Below are 18,333 nucleotides of genomic sequence, written 5' to 3'. Positions count from 1 at the left end.
ATATGAAGCTGAAACCAGGAGGTGGTTAGCTTAGCTTAGCATAAAGACAGGAAACAGGGGGGAACAGCTAGCTCTGTCCAAAGGCAAAGCAGCACCTCTACAGCTGACCAATGAACACGTTATATCTCATTAAATCTGCGCAGAAACTGAAGTGTTGCAACACAGACGGTGGATTATGTGCAGAACTATCCAAAACAAAAAACATTTAGCTGTTAAAACATGCACAGATTTCAATACATCTGCCATTTTTGCAGATTTTTAGCTGCAACCACACGCCGACATCATCTCTGATCTTGGATGCATTCAAAGTGGAAGAAGTAGCTTACTCAGCCCTGACCCGAATCATGCAGAATAACCCCTTTCAAAGTGTTTTATTGAGACATATCTGCTGTTTTTGGATTATAATATTGATGCATTGATGTTTAAATGGTAAATTCACTGTATTTAGCTCTTTTTGAATGTTAACACCAAATTCAGCTCAGTCAGTCGGGTGATGTCCGACCACCAGGAGCTCCAGTCATGCTGAGCCTCGGCGCTGCAGTAAATAATGATGTGGCTGAACAGAGAACAGTGACAGTGCGAAGCGGCGCTCATCGGGCCGGTTTCCTTCCAGGCACTGAAAAATTGTGTGACTAACAGATCTGTGTCCCTCTTCCACCCCTGAGCCCATAAAAGGACAGAGAGCTCATTCTTGATCTTTAAAAATCTTGCATAAGACCGTCGATCGCACCGTTCCCGTTCATCTCTCCACCTCTCGAGGAGCTGGCTCCGAGCGACCGGGCCTCTCCTCCTCGACGATGCGGTGTCACCGAGCCTTTTCCGGATGACGATGACTTATCAGTCCATGTGTTGTTAGTGAGAGATGGAATACAAAACATCCTGTTTTCACTGCAAAGAAAGACTGACATATGAACATTAGAGTGACTCATAATCACTGTAAATGTAGCCAACTGTAAAAAACATCTCTCACTCCCCCTCTCAGAGAACACCGTTATGGCTCTAATATTCAGGCTGGATGGACGGATTGATGCTTGGATGAGCTACACAACATTTCCAGCTCTTGTCATCGCTCCTACACACACAAAAGGACCTTCCTGAGCTTTTTCTTTGCTGCTCTGTGTGAAGGGTTATTCTTTAAAACAGCTGGAGAGCCGTGCTACCCAACGCTGACGTCGACAGAGGGACAAAATCAACATCGGCCACAGACTGTCATAACGATATGTGGTGATATAGAGTATCAGGTGGAGTGACTTGGCTGTGGACGGTCTGTAGGTATAACCTGATCCTCTGTTGGTGCCTCCGCTGGCAGAGGCCTGGATGAGCGTTACGTACAGTGGGAATGTTCCACAGTACTGCAACACAGTCCCACTGTATCACTGTGTGTTCACAGTGAAGGGATTGAGCTCAAAGCAGCGCCCTTAAAGTCATCTGCTGCACTTTCTGCAGATTTCTGCAGAGAGCTGTTAACCTGAAGTCAGACATATTCTATAAAAACTACTGAAAATACTTGCATTAACAAAAATGTGAGTGCTGCTTTGTGGACCAGGAGTTTTTGTTTTGGATAGATTGTATTTAATGAGGTTAAAATAGAATTTACAAGTTGGGGAATTTAAAAACAGCAAAGTTTAAAACATTAGTTTGGTTATATAAGAAGTAGGAGTCAGTCCTGTTTTGGTTCTGGTTCCACATGAATTCATTAACCCTACAGGCAGCCATTAAGATAAGGACCGCCTTATCTTAAGCATAACAAACTGTGTATGCATGTCACCAAAGTCAACATGCTAAATGCAATATTTGAGGGAGGAAACTCAAACTTTAGAGCAGAGTTAATGACACTCAGTTTCATGCCTGTTATATCTGTCACATTAGAGGTAGATCATGATGACTGTTATGTAATAAAAGGCCAACATCAGCCAGATGCGTGTGATCTAATACCGTACAGGTCTGCAGTACTTTTGGGATAGTACTGTGTGTGATCATGTAAAAACACAGAACAAAGCAGAGAGATGTTCATTAGAGAAAGTACACAGCTGAGGAGAAACTTGTTCATATGGTGCTTTTCATGCCAGTGTGAGATGGTGAAGGGAGGGTGTGTGTGTGTGTGTGTGTGTGTGTGTGTGTGTGTGTGTGTGTGTGTGTGTGTGTGTGGCTGAGTGCGGTGCTGAAGTGCATTTAACAGGCTGGGAGGGCGATCAGGACCCCCAATGCCCTGCAAACAGTCGAGTGAGTCAGCCTGCACTACAGGTCTGCAGTCCTGATCATTTCAACACAGAACACAGCTAACGTTACGCAATCGAGCAACATGATAATATGTGCTCACAAACAGGACAGAGACTTTACACACACACACACACACACACACACACACTGTACACTCATAACGGAACCTGGTGTCGTTACATTGTTGCACCAATCTGCTCATATTAAAGTGAAAAAGACGTAACTTGATGTAAATGTTCTAATTCGTGTTATTAGCCTTTACAGCAACTGAGAATATAACTGATAATAATATTTTAACCCCTTTAAAGCATTCAGAGAGATCTTTGTACATCTACATGTATGAATGAATGAATGAATGAATGAATGAATGAATGAATGAATGAGGCTTTTCTGTCGTCTCATGCAGGCTCATCCCACAGGATCCATTTTCAAAGAAAGACAACTCTCACTGTCAGATCTTCACATCGTCTTTGTCGATTGTGGTATTGCTGCTTTGACTGAAGCACTTGTTCCACCGCTGTCCTGTGCGGCAGGTTGTTTTAGGTAGTTTAGTTTCGACTTGAGAAACGTCCGCAGCCAGAAGAAGAACGGCAGCTCTAAACTGTGCAGCTGCAGACGTGACGTGTGAATTTTGCTTAAAATTTGTCCTGAATTTTGATTTTGATAAAGATATCTTATTCAAACTTGAATAAGAGCTTGAAGTTGAAGTCCCAGCACAGATGATCCCCGCTTACAGCTCTGTGACTGAAGTGTCCTGCTGTTTGACCATATTACCCAGCATGCTCTCTTCTCCTGAGCGTCCTCTCTCTTCATTTACATTTACATCACACTCTAATTGACACCTTATTGAGAGTGATTAGCTCAGTGCGAACAGGTCGACGGGTCGGTGTCGTCTCAAGGACACTTTGACAGAGAGCATGAACTCTGATCATCATGACTGTACGGCACAATTTAATTTAATTCAGTTTAGATAAGAGTTATTGACACCTTCTGTAGGAGCAGGTCATCCAAATTTATTTCCAAACTTAATTATTCAACTAAAGGTTTTTTTAATGAGCACTAACCAGCAACTTTTAGCTGAAATTGCAAACCTGTTTCACATTTAAAGGAAAGTTCACGAATGAGAAAATGGACTCAGCACAGGTCATTAAATCCTTATCCTCATGTTCTTCACACTGCTGTAATTCTTCACTAGTTTACTGTGGATCTGAAATGATTAGTTGATTAATTAATTCGTCAGTCAACAAAAAAAGAACGGGCAGCTGTTTTGATGGTTATTCAAAATCTCAGTTGTAAGGATTTTCTTCGTCTCGTGGAGAAAAACAATGTGAAGATGTCACCTTGAAATGATTAATCCCTTGCTTGAGAAAAGAACTGGCACGCTAATTGATAGTAAAATAGTCATTATTTGTAGCCACAATTTACTGATGACTATTTCCAAAACAGCCTGTTTCTCTAAAATGAACCCTGAGCTGCCAGCAGCCTCTCCTCCCTCCTGCCTGCGTGAACCAGCTCTGTTTTAATCAGGTCAACAGTTTTATGAGCTTCATCAGTTGAAAAGTTGTAAAACGATATTGTCAAAGACATAACATATAAAAACCAGTAGATAAAATGACAATAATGTCACAGGTTGACAGCTGATCTCTCTCTCTCTCCTCTCTCTGCTGTGTTCTTGCAGCTCTCTCTATCATTGCTCGTACAGTAATCCTGATAATAGTGAAACAGCTGCATCGACAGCCTTTGATTTGTGATCTTTTATAGTCCCCTGTAAAAGTAACCCCCCCCCTTCCCCCCTTAGATCTGTCCTCAAGTGTTCCCACTGTTATTAATGGCGGTCGGGAATCCAGTTGATTTAAATAAGAGTGCGGCACGTTCATGAGATCAATGTGCAGCTGTTTAAAGAGGGAATTTATGACGCCGGCCGCCGTCCCGCTGTGCTCACGGTGCAGATTTTGCGCTGATACCGTGAGCTCACTTCCAGGGCGTGTGGCGTAAATCATAGGAAAAGGCCGGCGGAGGGGTCAAATCATTTAGGGTTTCATCACAGCGAATGAGCATCAGCCACAGCTTCATCATCACCGGCGCAGAGAGGTGAACAGGATCCCTGAGTGCCGCTGCCAGTTTATTAAAGGGAGCTGAATTGAGTGTGATGTTTCCCAGGCTGTGGCTGTAAACCCGAGGTGAGGAAGTTTAAAGGACGCTTTGTTCTCCTGCGCCGCTGTGAGCGTCGCTGCACCACTGAAAGCTCTCTGATTAACTTCAGCTCACCTGAAGCGCTGAAAGGGAGAAGCTGAAGTCAGAAAGACACAGAGAAAGATATTGATTGCTGTTCTGTTCGGGAGGAGAATGAAGGGTTTGTTCAGAGGCCTGAACTTGAAATACACTCACAGCAACCTTCTGAGAGTCTTTCCTCGCATGCTACATCCTGAACCGAGGATGCATGTAAACATTTATTTATTTATAACGTCTCCTGTAGTCGTGTCCTTACGCGCTCTCACTGTTCCACTGCTCAGCCAACAAGCTCACATCTCCGGGTCTAATTTGTTGGGGCTGAGGCTGAATTGTTTAAAATAGAAGAGCACAGAGCACTGCTACGTCAGATGCCTGGCTTTGAATCGAGTTTCTTAAGGTGGATGAAACTGTTGAAAATGTGTAGATCCACAGTGGAGGCGGCTGCCTAACCAGCCGTCTAATGGGGGTTAAGGCGGCGGCCTCGAGCTGCAGCTTCACCTGTTTGCATCCAGTGGACACCTGGCGAAGCTAACGGCTGAAGCAGTTCATCACTTTATTGAGCAGTTGATGGAGATTAAGTTAATCTGTCAAGAAAAAACTACTTTGAGAATCATTTCAGTCCTTTTCTAAGCAAAAATTCAAAGGATTGCAGCTCTACAAATCTGAATATTTAGTCTTTTCTTTGTTTTAAGATCTTTGGGTTTTAAACTGTTTAGTGAGCAAAACACACAGTTTGAATACTTAAACTTTAGACATAACAGTAGAAGCCCTGTCTCATGTCGTGTCTACACTGTCTGCTGTATGAACAAAGGTTTACTGAATGATTTAAGGACAAACTGTCTCAGTCAAATGTTTGCATTGAACCGCCTCCTGTGTCCCAGGCTGTTAGCATGTTGCTGTGGACTCTTCATGCCGGTCCATTAATTCAGGTCTGAGGGATTAGGTGGAGGGTTGTTGGAGCGTGGCGCTGTGCTGCGGGCAGGACTCGGCTCAGTCCTGCAGAGAGGACACTTTGGGTCCTACAGCGGCGTGGCGGGTACAGCTGATGGTAAGGTTAGCTCTGCCTCCTGCCCAGTAGGGTAGATACTTTACAAAGCAGTACGTCAGCTCTCTCTTCTTCCTCACCTTGACCAGCAGTTTTTAGAGACCCCACACTGCTGCTGACTGCACTCTGTCTTTGTCTTTCTGTGGCCCCTGAAGGCCCCTCACAAGCTGACACCTGAGAAAGATCTGAATCCAAATCAGGAATAAGAGAGGTGCTTCTCAGGAGACGACTTAATGTCCTCTGAGATGAAGTCCTCTTGATGTGACAGGACTCGACTTTGCATGCAGCAAAGTTTGATTGGCTGACTGACAATCCGGTGCGATGACACAACAGTCGCAGGACAACATGCCCCGCCATTGAGATCGCTTGTTTTAATTGACATTTCTCTGTGGTCCCATTACAATTTGTAATTTCAGTTGACGTCACCCGACAGATGAGTCAGTTCAAACTCTGCCCGAGCATCCTAATTTTTATTCTTACGCTGAATTTTCATCATTTTACACCAGGTTTGGCAGCACTGAACGTTATTGGTCAGTGCTCATGAAAACAAAGCAGCATTTTAGAAGTTCAGCTCTATTTTCTATTTGTTTACAAGCTCTTACTCACCGACCTCTCGTTGATTGTCTTTCTCTTGACTGAGTCAGCCAATTTTCTCAGTCAAGACTTAAACTGGAGTCAATTCCTCTTTGACTCATTTTACTTCGCCTGCAGCAAAATCGCATCCATCTCGCTGCATTTGCATTGTTTTATTGAGCGTGCATGTGTTCATTGTGCCTCTAAATGTCGCTTCTCAGTGGATTTGGAAATAAGGTAAAAATCACAAAGTTCATGTGGAGCACGGACGCTAAACTCCAGTGATGGAATAACCAAATAAACACTAAACTACAGGTCGTTTTACTGGTGAGATCTGGCTGACGTTGAGCTTGTCAGGGACTCGGTTTTGTCTTCTGTGTGTTGAATTGAGCTGCACATGTTTCTTAAGTCTTAGAGCGCAGGATCACAAATAGATGCAGACCAGTTTCTCCCTGTGGAGCTGCTTACATGATTGTGATTGGCGTAGGTGAGGTGTTGCTTTTGCAATTGCTGTTATTAGCGTGAGGTGTTTACTTGGCCTGCGTTCTGGGAATGCCTGTCTCTGTGGACGCTGCTGAGGGACTCTTCTGAGAACTGGACAGCTCTCGCTCTGTCTGACCAGAAGGCTGTGACGCACTCCGCTGTGACACCGGTGACTCACTGGTTCCCTGTTCCTGGATCTGTGAAATCTCATCCTACCCTTTGTCGCGGTTCCTGCCCCGCTCCGTGACCCCGCATGTCCCAGTGCGTCCACACGTCTCGACTGAGACGCACAGATGGACCACAGGCAGGAGGAATCCCTCCCACTCCTTGTGACAGTGATGCTGCTCATCTGGTCTGTGATTATAATATACTGACACCTCGCAGAGGCAGAGAGGAGGCCTGAGTGGAGCACTAAAGGAGAAGGAGAGAGAATATATCTGCATACATTTACCTCTTGTCTCTGTAGGAAGCATAACCCAGAGCTTTCCACCGTGTTCTACAAACCAGAACCCTTAGGATGCTGCTGCGGACCTTCAAACCTCGTCTTATTTACGTTGCATGGCAGATGAGCGCGAGTCCTTTTGCACATCAGTGTTTGTAAATGAATTCAAGCTCCGTGCTGAGCTGGAGGACGACAGATTGGAGCAAAGGGAGCTCGAGACAACACGTCCGTCCTCTGGACAGACACACAGAGGGTGTTTTTTTGGGGGAAAGATGATAGTTTGGGTTAAAATGGCAGCTTTGCATAGTTAAGGTTACGGGACTTGCTGTTTGTTGACCATGCATAGTCTCTGCCACCCGACGTCCTCCTCTGCTCACGTCATAATCACTACAGCCACTATACAGCTTTGTCACCTGGACAAAGCGACCAATGCCGTCGGCCACTTAACTATCAGAATATTACCTGCACCTCTGCCCACGTTCACTGCAAATGAGCTGTCGCATTTCTTTCCCTGAGAGCACCTGCATCTTGGATTTAACGCCACCTCCCGAGCAGGCGAGTACAGTGGAAACAGAAGCAGAAGCCTTTAGGTTTGCTCAGTGGAAAAGCTCTAACACGGTGTGAAAACAGGAGGATATAAATACAGAGCGATTTGAAGAGAGGAGTCGAGAAAGCAGTGGGGTGAAGCGAATATGACGGAGAGGGTCTGGCCTCCCTCTGCTGGTGGATCACAGGCCATCTCCTCCTCCCTTCCTGTTTCTCCTCCATCAACGCGTGGTCTCAGGAGTAAACAGACCCGCACGGCGCTGCCACAGGCCGCCGCCGCGGCTCTCGGCCCGCTCGCTCGGCGCGCCTCACGTCAGAAACGGCGTTCGGGGCAGAGAGGAGCAGCTTTGTTGGAAAAGCGCTCGGAGTCGAGCCGTGGGAGGTCAAATGACTGTCTAACATCTGTCAGTCATCCTCCAACGAGCCGGAACCTGACGGCACCTCGCTGCCTCCATTAGTCTGCCTCCCACATCACCTACAGCTCCAGCTGCTGCGCTGCATACCTGCCAACTTCTCCACAGCCGGCGAGAGGCATCTTTATTTGCACGGCTGCTCATGTTGTTTTCTTCTTGCTCGTCTCTTTGAGTGAATAAAAACATGTAAAGGCCCAAAAAAACAGATTTCATCAGCGTCTTACTGTGAGAGATGAAACATGTCTGTCAAACAGATTTTAGTGTCTCACAAAAGATTTCGGTAGTTCTTTTTTTTTTTTACTGTGCTCTTTTAGGTTTGAAGTGGGCGGGGCTTACTTAGAAGAAGGTGATGTCACATAATTCCATGCACCAATCAGGATGTAGCTGGTGTTGACTCAGGATGTGACGACCGCTGGTGGGTTACTGTGCCGCTGTCAATCAAATGTGATCACACGGCAATGATGATGATGAAGCAGGTTAGCTGTTAAACTCTTAGTATATTTCATTTATATTTCCAATTATATTTTAAAAAAAAACAAGTTCTCAGGTGCTTTAAACTATGCCCCCGCTTTAATCCATCTGTCCTTGTGCTAAATGTCAAATATATATTTTAAAAGAAATTATTGATTATTTATAAATTTACTTCTTCCTTTCTCCTCATGTAAAATGTTGAAGTATTTTTGATGAGTCATCCTGCACTTGGGGGCGTGCACATAAATTATGTCCAATCAAATGTCATCTGGAGAAGGCAGAGATGTGTTCAGTGGGTTCAGCCCAATGGCCGCCGTCCCAGCCCTTTAGGAGACGACTGAGTCTGTTCCCTCCAATGGGAGAAGACGTGAATGTGAGCCCAGATTACGACTCTTTCACCCCCCCCCCCGTCACCGAAATACACATTGGACCCATTTTTCACAAGACATAAATCTTTCAAACACTATAGCATATTAAGCTAGCAGGAAAATAAAAATAAGATAAGTCGCAAACATTAAAATTTGTATCTAATGTTGTGTTGTTCTGCCATGGACAAGCAGTAGTTCATCAGTAATGTGTTAAAAATGCCCAATGAGGATGGAGGAGAGGTGATCCGCCCACTTTCAAGACAGGAAGTGCATATAATTTCATACCACAGGCGCAGCTTGTAATGCGTCATCTTTTGCTGTAGAGCATCTTTGTTATTAGTATAATGATGCAGGTTATAAAGTCATTAACATTATTTGCATTCTTCACAAGCATGTTGATTTTTGATTTGTCCATCTGGAAGCTGATTTAACGACATGAATTAAAATACAACCTTTCACTCCACCATCTTTCTAATCTACTGATGCTTTAAATTGAAATAATTAGCTTTTTGCACAATAATAAGTGCATGTCATGTAAAGCTGGACTGTAACAGTATGACTAATGATATAAGATTGTTATAAAAACACAATAAAACACAAATACCATCATATTTTGATGAGTCACCACCACATACATTATGTTACATAACTGGTGAGATGTATGTGAAGATGTGGGCGCAAAGCGATCACACAGCAGCTGTCAGTCAGACACATTCCCACTTCTGGTGCAGACAGGAAGTTAAGAGAGAGCCTGAGCACTTCCTTATCGCTGAAACACAGAAGGTGAATAAAAACCCACCTGACTTGACTTTGTGAGCTCATGATTTCACGGCTTTGTGGCATTTCTGGATGGATTTTGTTTCATTCTCTAAAAGGAAGTGGTTCCTCCTCCACTTCCTTAACTAATAACGTGGAGGCAAACAGCCCCTCATTGAGGGTTGCATCCAGCTCTTCTCCAGACCGCTCCCAACAATAAGTCCGTTTTCAGAGCCCTGATTTGATCAGATGCCTCTGGGAATTACACCCTGTGCACATGTTCTGCTTCACATTGAGTTAAGATGCATTATTTGAGCTCAAGACGCTCTGACCGTCATTTCGCTGTGCCTTTAAGTCTTCACACAACACTTCTTCTCCGGCGCTGACATGAAAACAGCATGTTTTCACAGCCCGAGATGCCTTGCTACATCTGTGTTATGTGTGTGTGTGATGAGAGAGAGACGCTGCATATGGGCCTCCCTGCCTTAGCGGGGTCATTACCAAGATGAATATAGTGATTATAAGGATGAATAAGGTGTGATTATGAAGATGAATAAGGCGATTAGGGCTCTTGTCACTGCTGCCAGGGCGGCTGTTCATTAGAAAGGAGACGGTGTCAGCGTGTAACATGCATGAACCCATTACCTTTTCATCCACGGTGGATTTTACACACATGTGTGCATGCACATGTGAGCGCTGCAGTGCCCTAACACCAGACCAGAGGAGGCCATTTGTGTTCATTTGTGCGGTTAAATGAGCCATGCATGCAATATATCTCTTTCCATTGGCTGTTCGGGGCCATAATCGGGTTTATGTGTTTGACCCTGAAGGACGCGGGCATACCTGACTGCGCTTGCAGGTCGCTGCGTGGAGCTAACGCTAGCTTGCAGGCTGCTGTGCTGGTGCTGTAGCAGCAGCTGACTAATGCCGCATGCTGTGTCACTGAAGCTGCTGTGTGTCCAGGGGTTAAAGACACCTCGCTGTCTCCGTCCATGTGATCGTCCCTAGCAGGGGCCCAGATAGCTATAACCATGGCAACCGGAGCGAATGGTTCCGATGTCCACATGGCAACGGCTGCTGTAGGGACCGAGGATGGAGGTGGGAGGAGGAGGATGTGTGTGTGTGTGTGTGTGTGTGTCGGGGGGTGGGGGTGGGGTTCCGGATGCTGACGCATTCAATGACTGCCTGGAAAGTTTTTGAGAATGCCGCCCACTGACAAATCAGAAGTGGGCTTGAATCTCTCTCGAACTCTTTCTCTTTTAAACGACACCTCCTACTCATTCGAGAGTCCTCCTGACCCCCTGCAACTCCCCCCCCTCGCTCCACCCTCCCCATCCCATCATGCACCTCCTCCGTGTTTGTGTCTCATCAAACCTTTGTCTCCGTCTGCAGCGCTGTGGCAGCTGTGATCATGTTTGATCACCGTTCGAAGGTTTCGTGCGTGGGCAGGCCCGACCAGGATGTCTCTCTCCTCGGGCCGGCGGGGAGGATTTGTCCGGTCCTTCTCTTTTCCCACCTGCAGATCTGTTCAATGTGATGGCAGCCAATGAGAACACAGTGTGGAGAGAAAGGGCTGCTGTTCCTGTGTGTCCTGGGTTTGATGGAGTGTGCTAGATCTGATATAATCTGGGCAGCATGAGGAGCTCCATGTGACAGCGGCAGCATCAGTGACCACACAAGTGCAAAGGCAGCACATTTGAAATGAGTGGAGGTTCAGTCATAAGGGTTACAGTAACTCAGTGCTTCCAGTTATGCCAAATAAGAACTAATAGAGTGTGCTTGTGTTTGTGTTTGTAGAAAAAATGTGTTGCTTACTGATAGATGCAGTTTAATGGAAAGCAGGGGTTTTCTTGAATGTATCCCACATGAAGTGAGTCTTTATTTATTTCTACTTATGTCAATGATATAAAGTTCAGTGCTTGAGGATGTGGAGGTCAGGTCGGTGGATGATGGATGCACTGAATGCCATCAGACGGCATCAGGCTTCAATTATACTTCCCACAGTAACAGTGTTTACATTCTTTCCTTCACTTTGTGATGTGGAGAAGTGTCTGAACAGCAGACTGCGGCTGTGAAATCGTTGTGTTTACATTAATGTCTTCGCTCTAACAGGGAGTGATAGAAGAGGGAACTGAACCTTTTTTAGTGGAGATATGTGGCTTTCTTCAACTAGCATCACGCTAACCTCGATGTCAACCTTCTCCAACAGCAAAGCCAGCAGCAGCTTCGATCTACAATAAATATTCAACACTGAAGACTGCAGTTCACATCTTTAACCAACAATTAATGTTTGCTTTTTGAAATCCTGTATTTAGGCATGAGGATAACTTTTCTTCACCTTATCTCATCCAAGTGCTTCACTGCTAACGAGCTGCAATGCTCTTATTGTTTGTAATCTGTAGCTCAGCAGAATTGTCCGTTATCATCATTCTGGTGGAATTCCCAAATTCAGCAGCACCAAACCTGCAGTGTTTTAATTAACTGAATTAGTAAAAGTGAAATAAATAATGAAGTAAATGTTTGGTGAAGCTTTTTATATGATAATTGATATTTCAAGAGTAAAACAAAAGTTGGAAAGGAGGTCATGACGCACAGGATTTATGAGCCCCGGTAATCTCATGTCTCCTGCATAAACAGGCAGAATATTGAGTTATAACGACCCATCTGATGTGTGCAGAGGTGTGTGCGGTTATTTTGATTTAATGCGTGTGATTTAATGAAGGTAAACACAGTGGACGGCACTTCTCAAATCACAGGCTGCGCATTTATCATCTTATGTGTCCCGGCTGCAGGGATTTAATGAACTGGAGAAGGTCTTCATACAGCGTTGGACAACAGATACTGGAGGAATCACGATTAATTAATGAGATCAATGCAGACTGATTTGAGCTTCAACCACATTAAAAGGTATATATTTATATTCATAGTTGTATATTTGAAGCATTATTGCATCAATTCTGCACATTTGCTGCAAGTTTTTAGTTTGAAATCAGCAGAGTGAAGCGTGCAGAGTGATACAGAAAAAGCACAGACGGAAAAAGCAAGTTTCAGGAAAATGCCAAACTGTCAGAGCACTGCTTGCGCCGGTTGTTGAACTGCCATGAAAATCTCGGCCTAGTTACATTTCCACTGTCATCGTCGCATGAGCAGACGTGTGGATATCAAGGTTACAGATCAGTTAACCTTTGACTGCAAATACATTCATTCAATGTATTTCAGCTTTAGGTTTAATTCTGAGGCAATTCACCCGTGAGCGTGTTAGAAACGACTGCAGCCAACGCAGAAGCCCTTAAACCTGCGTTCTTTCTCGTGGCCAGCAGGGGGCGACTCCACTGGCTGCAAAAAAAAGTCTGCAGCAGAAGTAAACAGTTTCCTGATGAGTTTATGGTCAGTGGCTAGTTTTATGTCTTCTTCAATGCAGCGTGATGTTCATTTTGTAAATTAACATTTAGAGTAAAACAGACGATGAAGTAGCTTTAGGGCGTTGCTACCTTGTGATTGACTGGTCGCAACCACAGTGTGTCCTCAGTCAGATCCGATCAGGATACAGACATAGCAACGCATGTCCTCCCTGGCTCCACCCTCTTGTCCAAATATGGTCACTTCTGGCTCCAAAAAACCAAGATGGTGAGAGCCAAACTCGAAGCTTCAAGGCAGGCTTCCACAAACCAATGGGTGACGTCACGGTGGCTTTATGCTCAGTTAGAACGACAGACAGCATCAGAGGAGAGAAAAGATAAAGAAAAAAACTCACCATGTCGTGATGATTGTAAAGACATTTCTAGCCTCTTGCTAGCACCACCTCTAGTGAGAGTAAAGGAGGGAGACATGGTTTGTAGATTCCTTACAGCTTGCAGGAAGTCCTCAGCAGCAGGCCAGAAAATTGTCTTCCCACTCGAAGAAAGATGGCAAGAGAGAAAATGAGGCTTCTCTTTTCCTGTTCCTGTCTAATAACCTGCAGCCAGGGGCCGTGCTGGCCGTATCAGCAGCGTTAGAAAAACCTCCTCAGCTGCTTCATAGACCTCTTTTAACCAGTCAACACCTAAACCTTGGAACGCTTCCACATTAAGCGGAGCTCTGCCTCAGCTGGAGCTGATCCAAAACCCTGCACCTATATGTGAACATCAGCCTGGGGAAAGCTTCTTTTTACAAACATGAATAAAGAGCAGCGCGGCGACGTCACTGGCCCAGGAATAGCTCCTCGCGGTTATGTGTTTGTGCCAGCGGGGCCTGAAAATGGGCTCGACGCTGACCGGATAAACCCCAGATCCCTCAGGAGCAGACCCAGAGCCTCGCTGTGGTGGGCGACTATAAATCTACATCCACCCAGCCCGGCTTTTCTTTCCCACAACACCCCCGTCCTCTCCACCTCACTCCACTCTTGAGTGCTTCTCTGTCTCTCCAGGCTCTGTGGTAATGAAGAGCTTTATGGCTGCAGAGGACAGGAGGGGATGCAGGGGGCATGGGGTTAGCCCATAGCTCATTCACATTATGGTGGGGGCACAGCAGCCAGCAGTGACTGGGCTGATTGAGTAAGTCTGGACAAACCACCCAACTACCCTCAAACACACACACTCATCCACGTCGGCCAACCCCAGTGCGAGGGTCCGGGGGTTTGATGGAGGCTCAATCCCAGCAGGAGATCTCAGATAACCTGCTCCTTCTTTAAATGACAGCAGGCGAGAGCTCTTGTCTGGATTTCATCACAATCCCAAACCTCGTTGCCGCTGAGGGTCTACAGTTCGGAGGGTTTCGTTTTTCTTTTGTTGGGTCAAATTATCTGAAGCCCTTTGAGAGAGTATCAGTGATTAAAGGCTACACAAATAAGCTTGACTCACTGCCCTCAAATCAGGAAAAAGCTCGTTTCACCTCGTTAGTCAATTCTCCACGTCATAATGTTTGTCTTTAGAGAATTAAATTAAAATGTGTATGAAACCTTTGCCCTCTTTTATTTTAACCTGAAAACCGACTGTACTCCCTTCCTGAGCAGAAATGGCGCCGGCTGCAGCATCATGCAGCCATTCATGTTGTTATTCATGCTACTTTTATGGCAGTCAGTCTGACGTCCACCATGGTGGACATTCACGGTCCTCAGAGAACGTATCCTGCTGACATTGGTGATCCTCTGACTGTTAAAGTAGCACCATCACCAGATCAAAGTCCCAACAGTACATCAATCATCAAGCTTATTAGCAAATGTTAGCATGATGGTAAATATTATACCTGCCAAACAGCATGTTAGCATTGTTGCTAGCTGTAGACTCTTTGGTCTTGCTGTGGTGACAAGCCCACAGATCCTGCAGCCTGATTCTTGAGGCTATAGTTTGAAAGTTAATAAAACATTTGGGATCTTTAAAGGACCTTTAAATGTCCCTGCGCTGCCCCCTCATCCAGCTTCGGTCATGTAAATGTTAAACTGCAGAGGGAAGACAGTTTTCATGAGGCTTTAAACACAAAGTCCTTCAGTAATCCAGCGTGCCGTGCTGAAAGTGCAAGTGTTGCTCTGTGAATACAGGTGTTTCTCTTTGAGTGATAAGTGTTTTGACCCACTGCACACCTGAGCCTCCGCTAACACGTCTTCATTCAACAGTCGTCGCCCTGCCAAAGCTCTCGCCGGCCAAACGTCTCTCTCCACAGCTCGGCTCTGCGCTCACGCTCATGCGGGGAGGTCTCCAAAATGAAAATGCCATTATAAAACATTTACCAGCCTGCTGAGTTTACATGTCTTACAAGAAAAGGACCGTTTGGAGCGGTTAAGTGTCACATAAATCTTTCAGCACGCTAATTGAAGTGGTTCCCCCGATAGGCCACTCTCCACAGCTGCTATTACAAATCGCACAACTGCGGATGGGACGGCCAGCTGCAAACCAAATCTTACACCCACTTGATAATGTTGTTAAGACACACACACGCTGCTCTGTGGATTGCTGCTGCTGCTAGTTTGCTCAGACAGCTCCACTGGGAGCGTGCAATGTAGTCGTATGTAAACACAAGTCGTGTTTCAGTGAAATATGCTCTGAGAGGCGTTCCCCCCTCCCCTCCCTTCTCCTCTGCTGGAGATGCAACTTATTTAGAGCTTATTTAAGCAGGCAAGTTGAAGAGGAACATATTGTTATTTCCAGCAGCAGCCTGGGGGAGTAGTTGCAGGAGGCGGCGGGGTTACACCTACAGTATGCAGCAGCTCACATCCGGCTGCTGGCGTGCTACAGCTAGCTGCCGAGCAGCTTCTGTGGACGCTTTGAGCTTCATGCCACAGCAGTGCTTAACAGAGATCACCTTCCAGCTGATTGGAACGAGCCCAGCTCTGATCTCCAGTCTGCCACCGAACGAGGAGCTTCACGTCCTACATCAGAGCATCAAGTTCAGAACTGTGCAGGTCCGTTAAACTCTGGAGGGCTTTTTCATGGCTCAGCAATTACCGAGGCCTAAACTGTGACACTCAAACCTGATGTATTCCACCTCCCACTCCATCTTCCCTCTCTGCCCTTCAAAACCTCTCTGTTCCCTGCCCTTCCTATATTTATCTCTCCTCCTTCCCATTGCATTGTCTCTCTCTGTGTCTTTATCTCGCCTTCTCTCTCGTCCTAATTGCCACAGAACCTGTTGATGAAAATCAATAAGTGTTTTTTGATTATGGGCCAGAGCTGAGACAGTGGGAGAAAGGAGTGCACACACAAATACGTTGGTCCACACAAGGATTGGTGTGTCCCTGCATCAAACCTCAGTAAATTTCCAGACACTTGTTTTTATGCACATCTTCAATTTATGCTTCAAAAAACCTGCGTGGAAACACTGCAGATTAGACAGAAAAGATAAAATATCACAATAAGCTTTTAGGCTTAGATTTGTAGAGCGATGAGGAGCCCGTAACCTTCCTCACATGAATACATGAAACACCAGAAATGCCATCACACGTTCTGTATCATTTTTCACAGTTTGAGGTTTAAATGGAGCTTGTTTAATTCAGTGTATGTTCTTCTTCTGCGGAGGTTTAATGGCTTCATCACAAACTGCTAATTCTGGCTAACGCTGGTGGATGAAATGCACGTTCATTCTCTTTTTCTTGAGCTGACTTTCATGAAATTCTGCCACACTTAGCGCCGCAGCTGGATGGAAACTTGACAAATGACACTGAAACAATCAAGGCAAACATTTCCCCCGTCTGACCGTGTCCATCCTGAGCCGAGTCTCTGAACAGACGGCGGCGGTTGCCAGCCCGCAGGTAGCCCCGACGCTAATACTGTACGCAGGTGGGAGAGCAGATCGAGGACGCTTTGATGGCTTTTTTTCCAGGTGACACTCTCTCTAATGTCTGAGTGGTCATCACTGGGGGGTCCCTCTCTCTCCGCTGCATGTGGGCCATTCACAGAGTAATAACTGCACCCTGCTGTGCCCATCACGCCTCGCTGCCAAAACCTCCTCAGCAACACCTGGCACCATGGTAACCAACACCTGCTCACCTAATTAAAGGGACACTGGAGGGAGAGGAGATGAAGAAGTTAATGAAACGCTAATCTGGCCCAATCAAACGCCCAGGCATCTGCCTCCTCGCTGCAGCAGCAGGTCGCCGTAATGGCCGCCTTATGCGTGCCTCCCCCGCCACGCCACCTTGAGCGACCTCATCAATGCCAGACCTCCGCTGAGAGGCCGCGAATAGAGGAGAGCGGACAGGAGGAAGAGGGAGGGAGAGGAGAGGGATGCCGGCCGGCGCGCTGCTTCCTGAACGGGCAGCGCAGCCGGACGGCGAGGTGTCAGCCAAATGAACGAGCATTAGAGATGAGCTTCTGTGCAGCACAGTTGGAGCAGCTCCAGGTCGCACCAGCTGCGCGGCTCTTGTTTACAAGCCGCCACCTGGTGCCGGAGAAGCTGGTGCTCAGGTCTGATTCTGGAGAGCGTCTTCTGGTCTGTGTGAGGCTCCACCGACCTGAACACTGACCTGAACTGTCTGACAGTCTGTGCTGACTTTAGAAGTTTGCTCATCGGCTCTTGGTCCTGTTGGCATCTTCTTGTTTGAACTCCACTGAACTCTGTTTCTGTTTCTCCTGACAGGAAACTTCAAAGGGATGTGTAAACAGATAGACCACTTTCCAGAGGAAACGGACTACGAAGCGGACCCATCTGAGTACTTCTTGCGTGAGTATCTTGTCTCCCTAGAAATCCTGTTTGCACATCAGATCGACGGTCTTTTGCTGCTCCGTCGTTTGTCCACGAGGAGAAATCACACCCGGCTTTTCTCCCCATGTTCTCTTGACATTTGCTGTATTTTTAAAACTTGTCCCACTTCTTGCTCCGTCTCAGGCTGCAGCGCGGTGCCAGTAGCTGCTCTTGGCCCGTGTGTCGCTGCTGTCTCTGCCTGCTTTTAGCACGAGGCTGGCCAGGCTGAGTCGTGCCAAGCAGCTCGTCTGTTTTCACTGCTTGGCTGTGGGTAACATAACGTGCAGTGTTACAGTCGGCGGTGTACCCTGTAAACACAGCCCATTGATTTCTGCTCCTTTTCCTTTGTGCAAGCAAGACAGAGATGCTTGTCGAACTCATTTGCCTGCTAATCCTAAAAATCACAACAATGACTGTGAGCCCATGATGCACTACTGTTAGTATCGTCGGCTCAATACTCTCGTCTGATTGGCCAGTTAATGGGTCTGAGGCGTTGCTACAGACTGAAGTGGCAGAGTTGAAATGGGGGGGGGGGGGGCTTTTTTTTATAAAGCCAACATTTGTTTTTTGTTCATTGTGCTTCGACACATCAACATGGAGTTAGAGAAGAAAGCACACGACAGATGACAG

The 18,333-nt window shown here is 46.2% G+C and overlaps 1 protein-coding gene across 1 annotated transcript in view; it reads left to right on the top strand.

The window, feature by feature from the left end:
* cacng2a (calcium channel, voltage-dependent, gamma subunit 2a) overlaps positions 1-18,333 on the top strand; it is a 61,099-nt gene that overhangs the window by 22,711 nt on the left and 20,055 nt on the right. The window contains exon 2 of the mRNA XM_070981292.1: positions 17,599-17,682. Coding sequence (XP_070837393.1) covers positions 17,599-17,682 — 84 coding nt within the window. The remainder of the gene's footprint in view (positions 1-17,598; positions 17,683-18,333) is intronic.

This window comes from Chaetodon trifascialis, chromosome 15, assembly GCF_039877785.1.
Source record: "Chaetodon trifascialis isolate fChaTrf1 chromosome 15, fChaTrf1.hap1, whole genome shotgun sequence".
NCBI classification, from domain to species: domain Eukaryota; kingdom Metazoa; phylum Chordata; class Actinopteri; order Chaetodontiformes; family Chaetodontidae; genus Chaetodon; species Chaetodon trifascialis.
The sequence above is the reverse complement of the archived record's forward strand: the minus strand, read 5'-3'. Positions and strand labels throughout refer to the sequence as shown.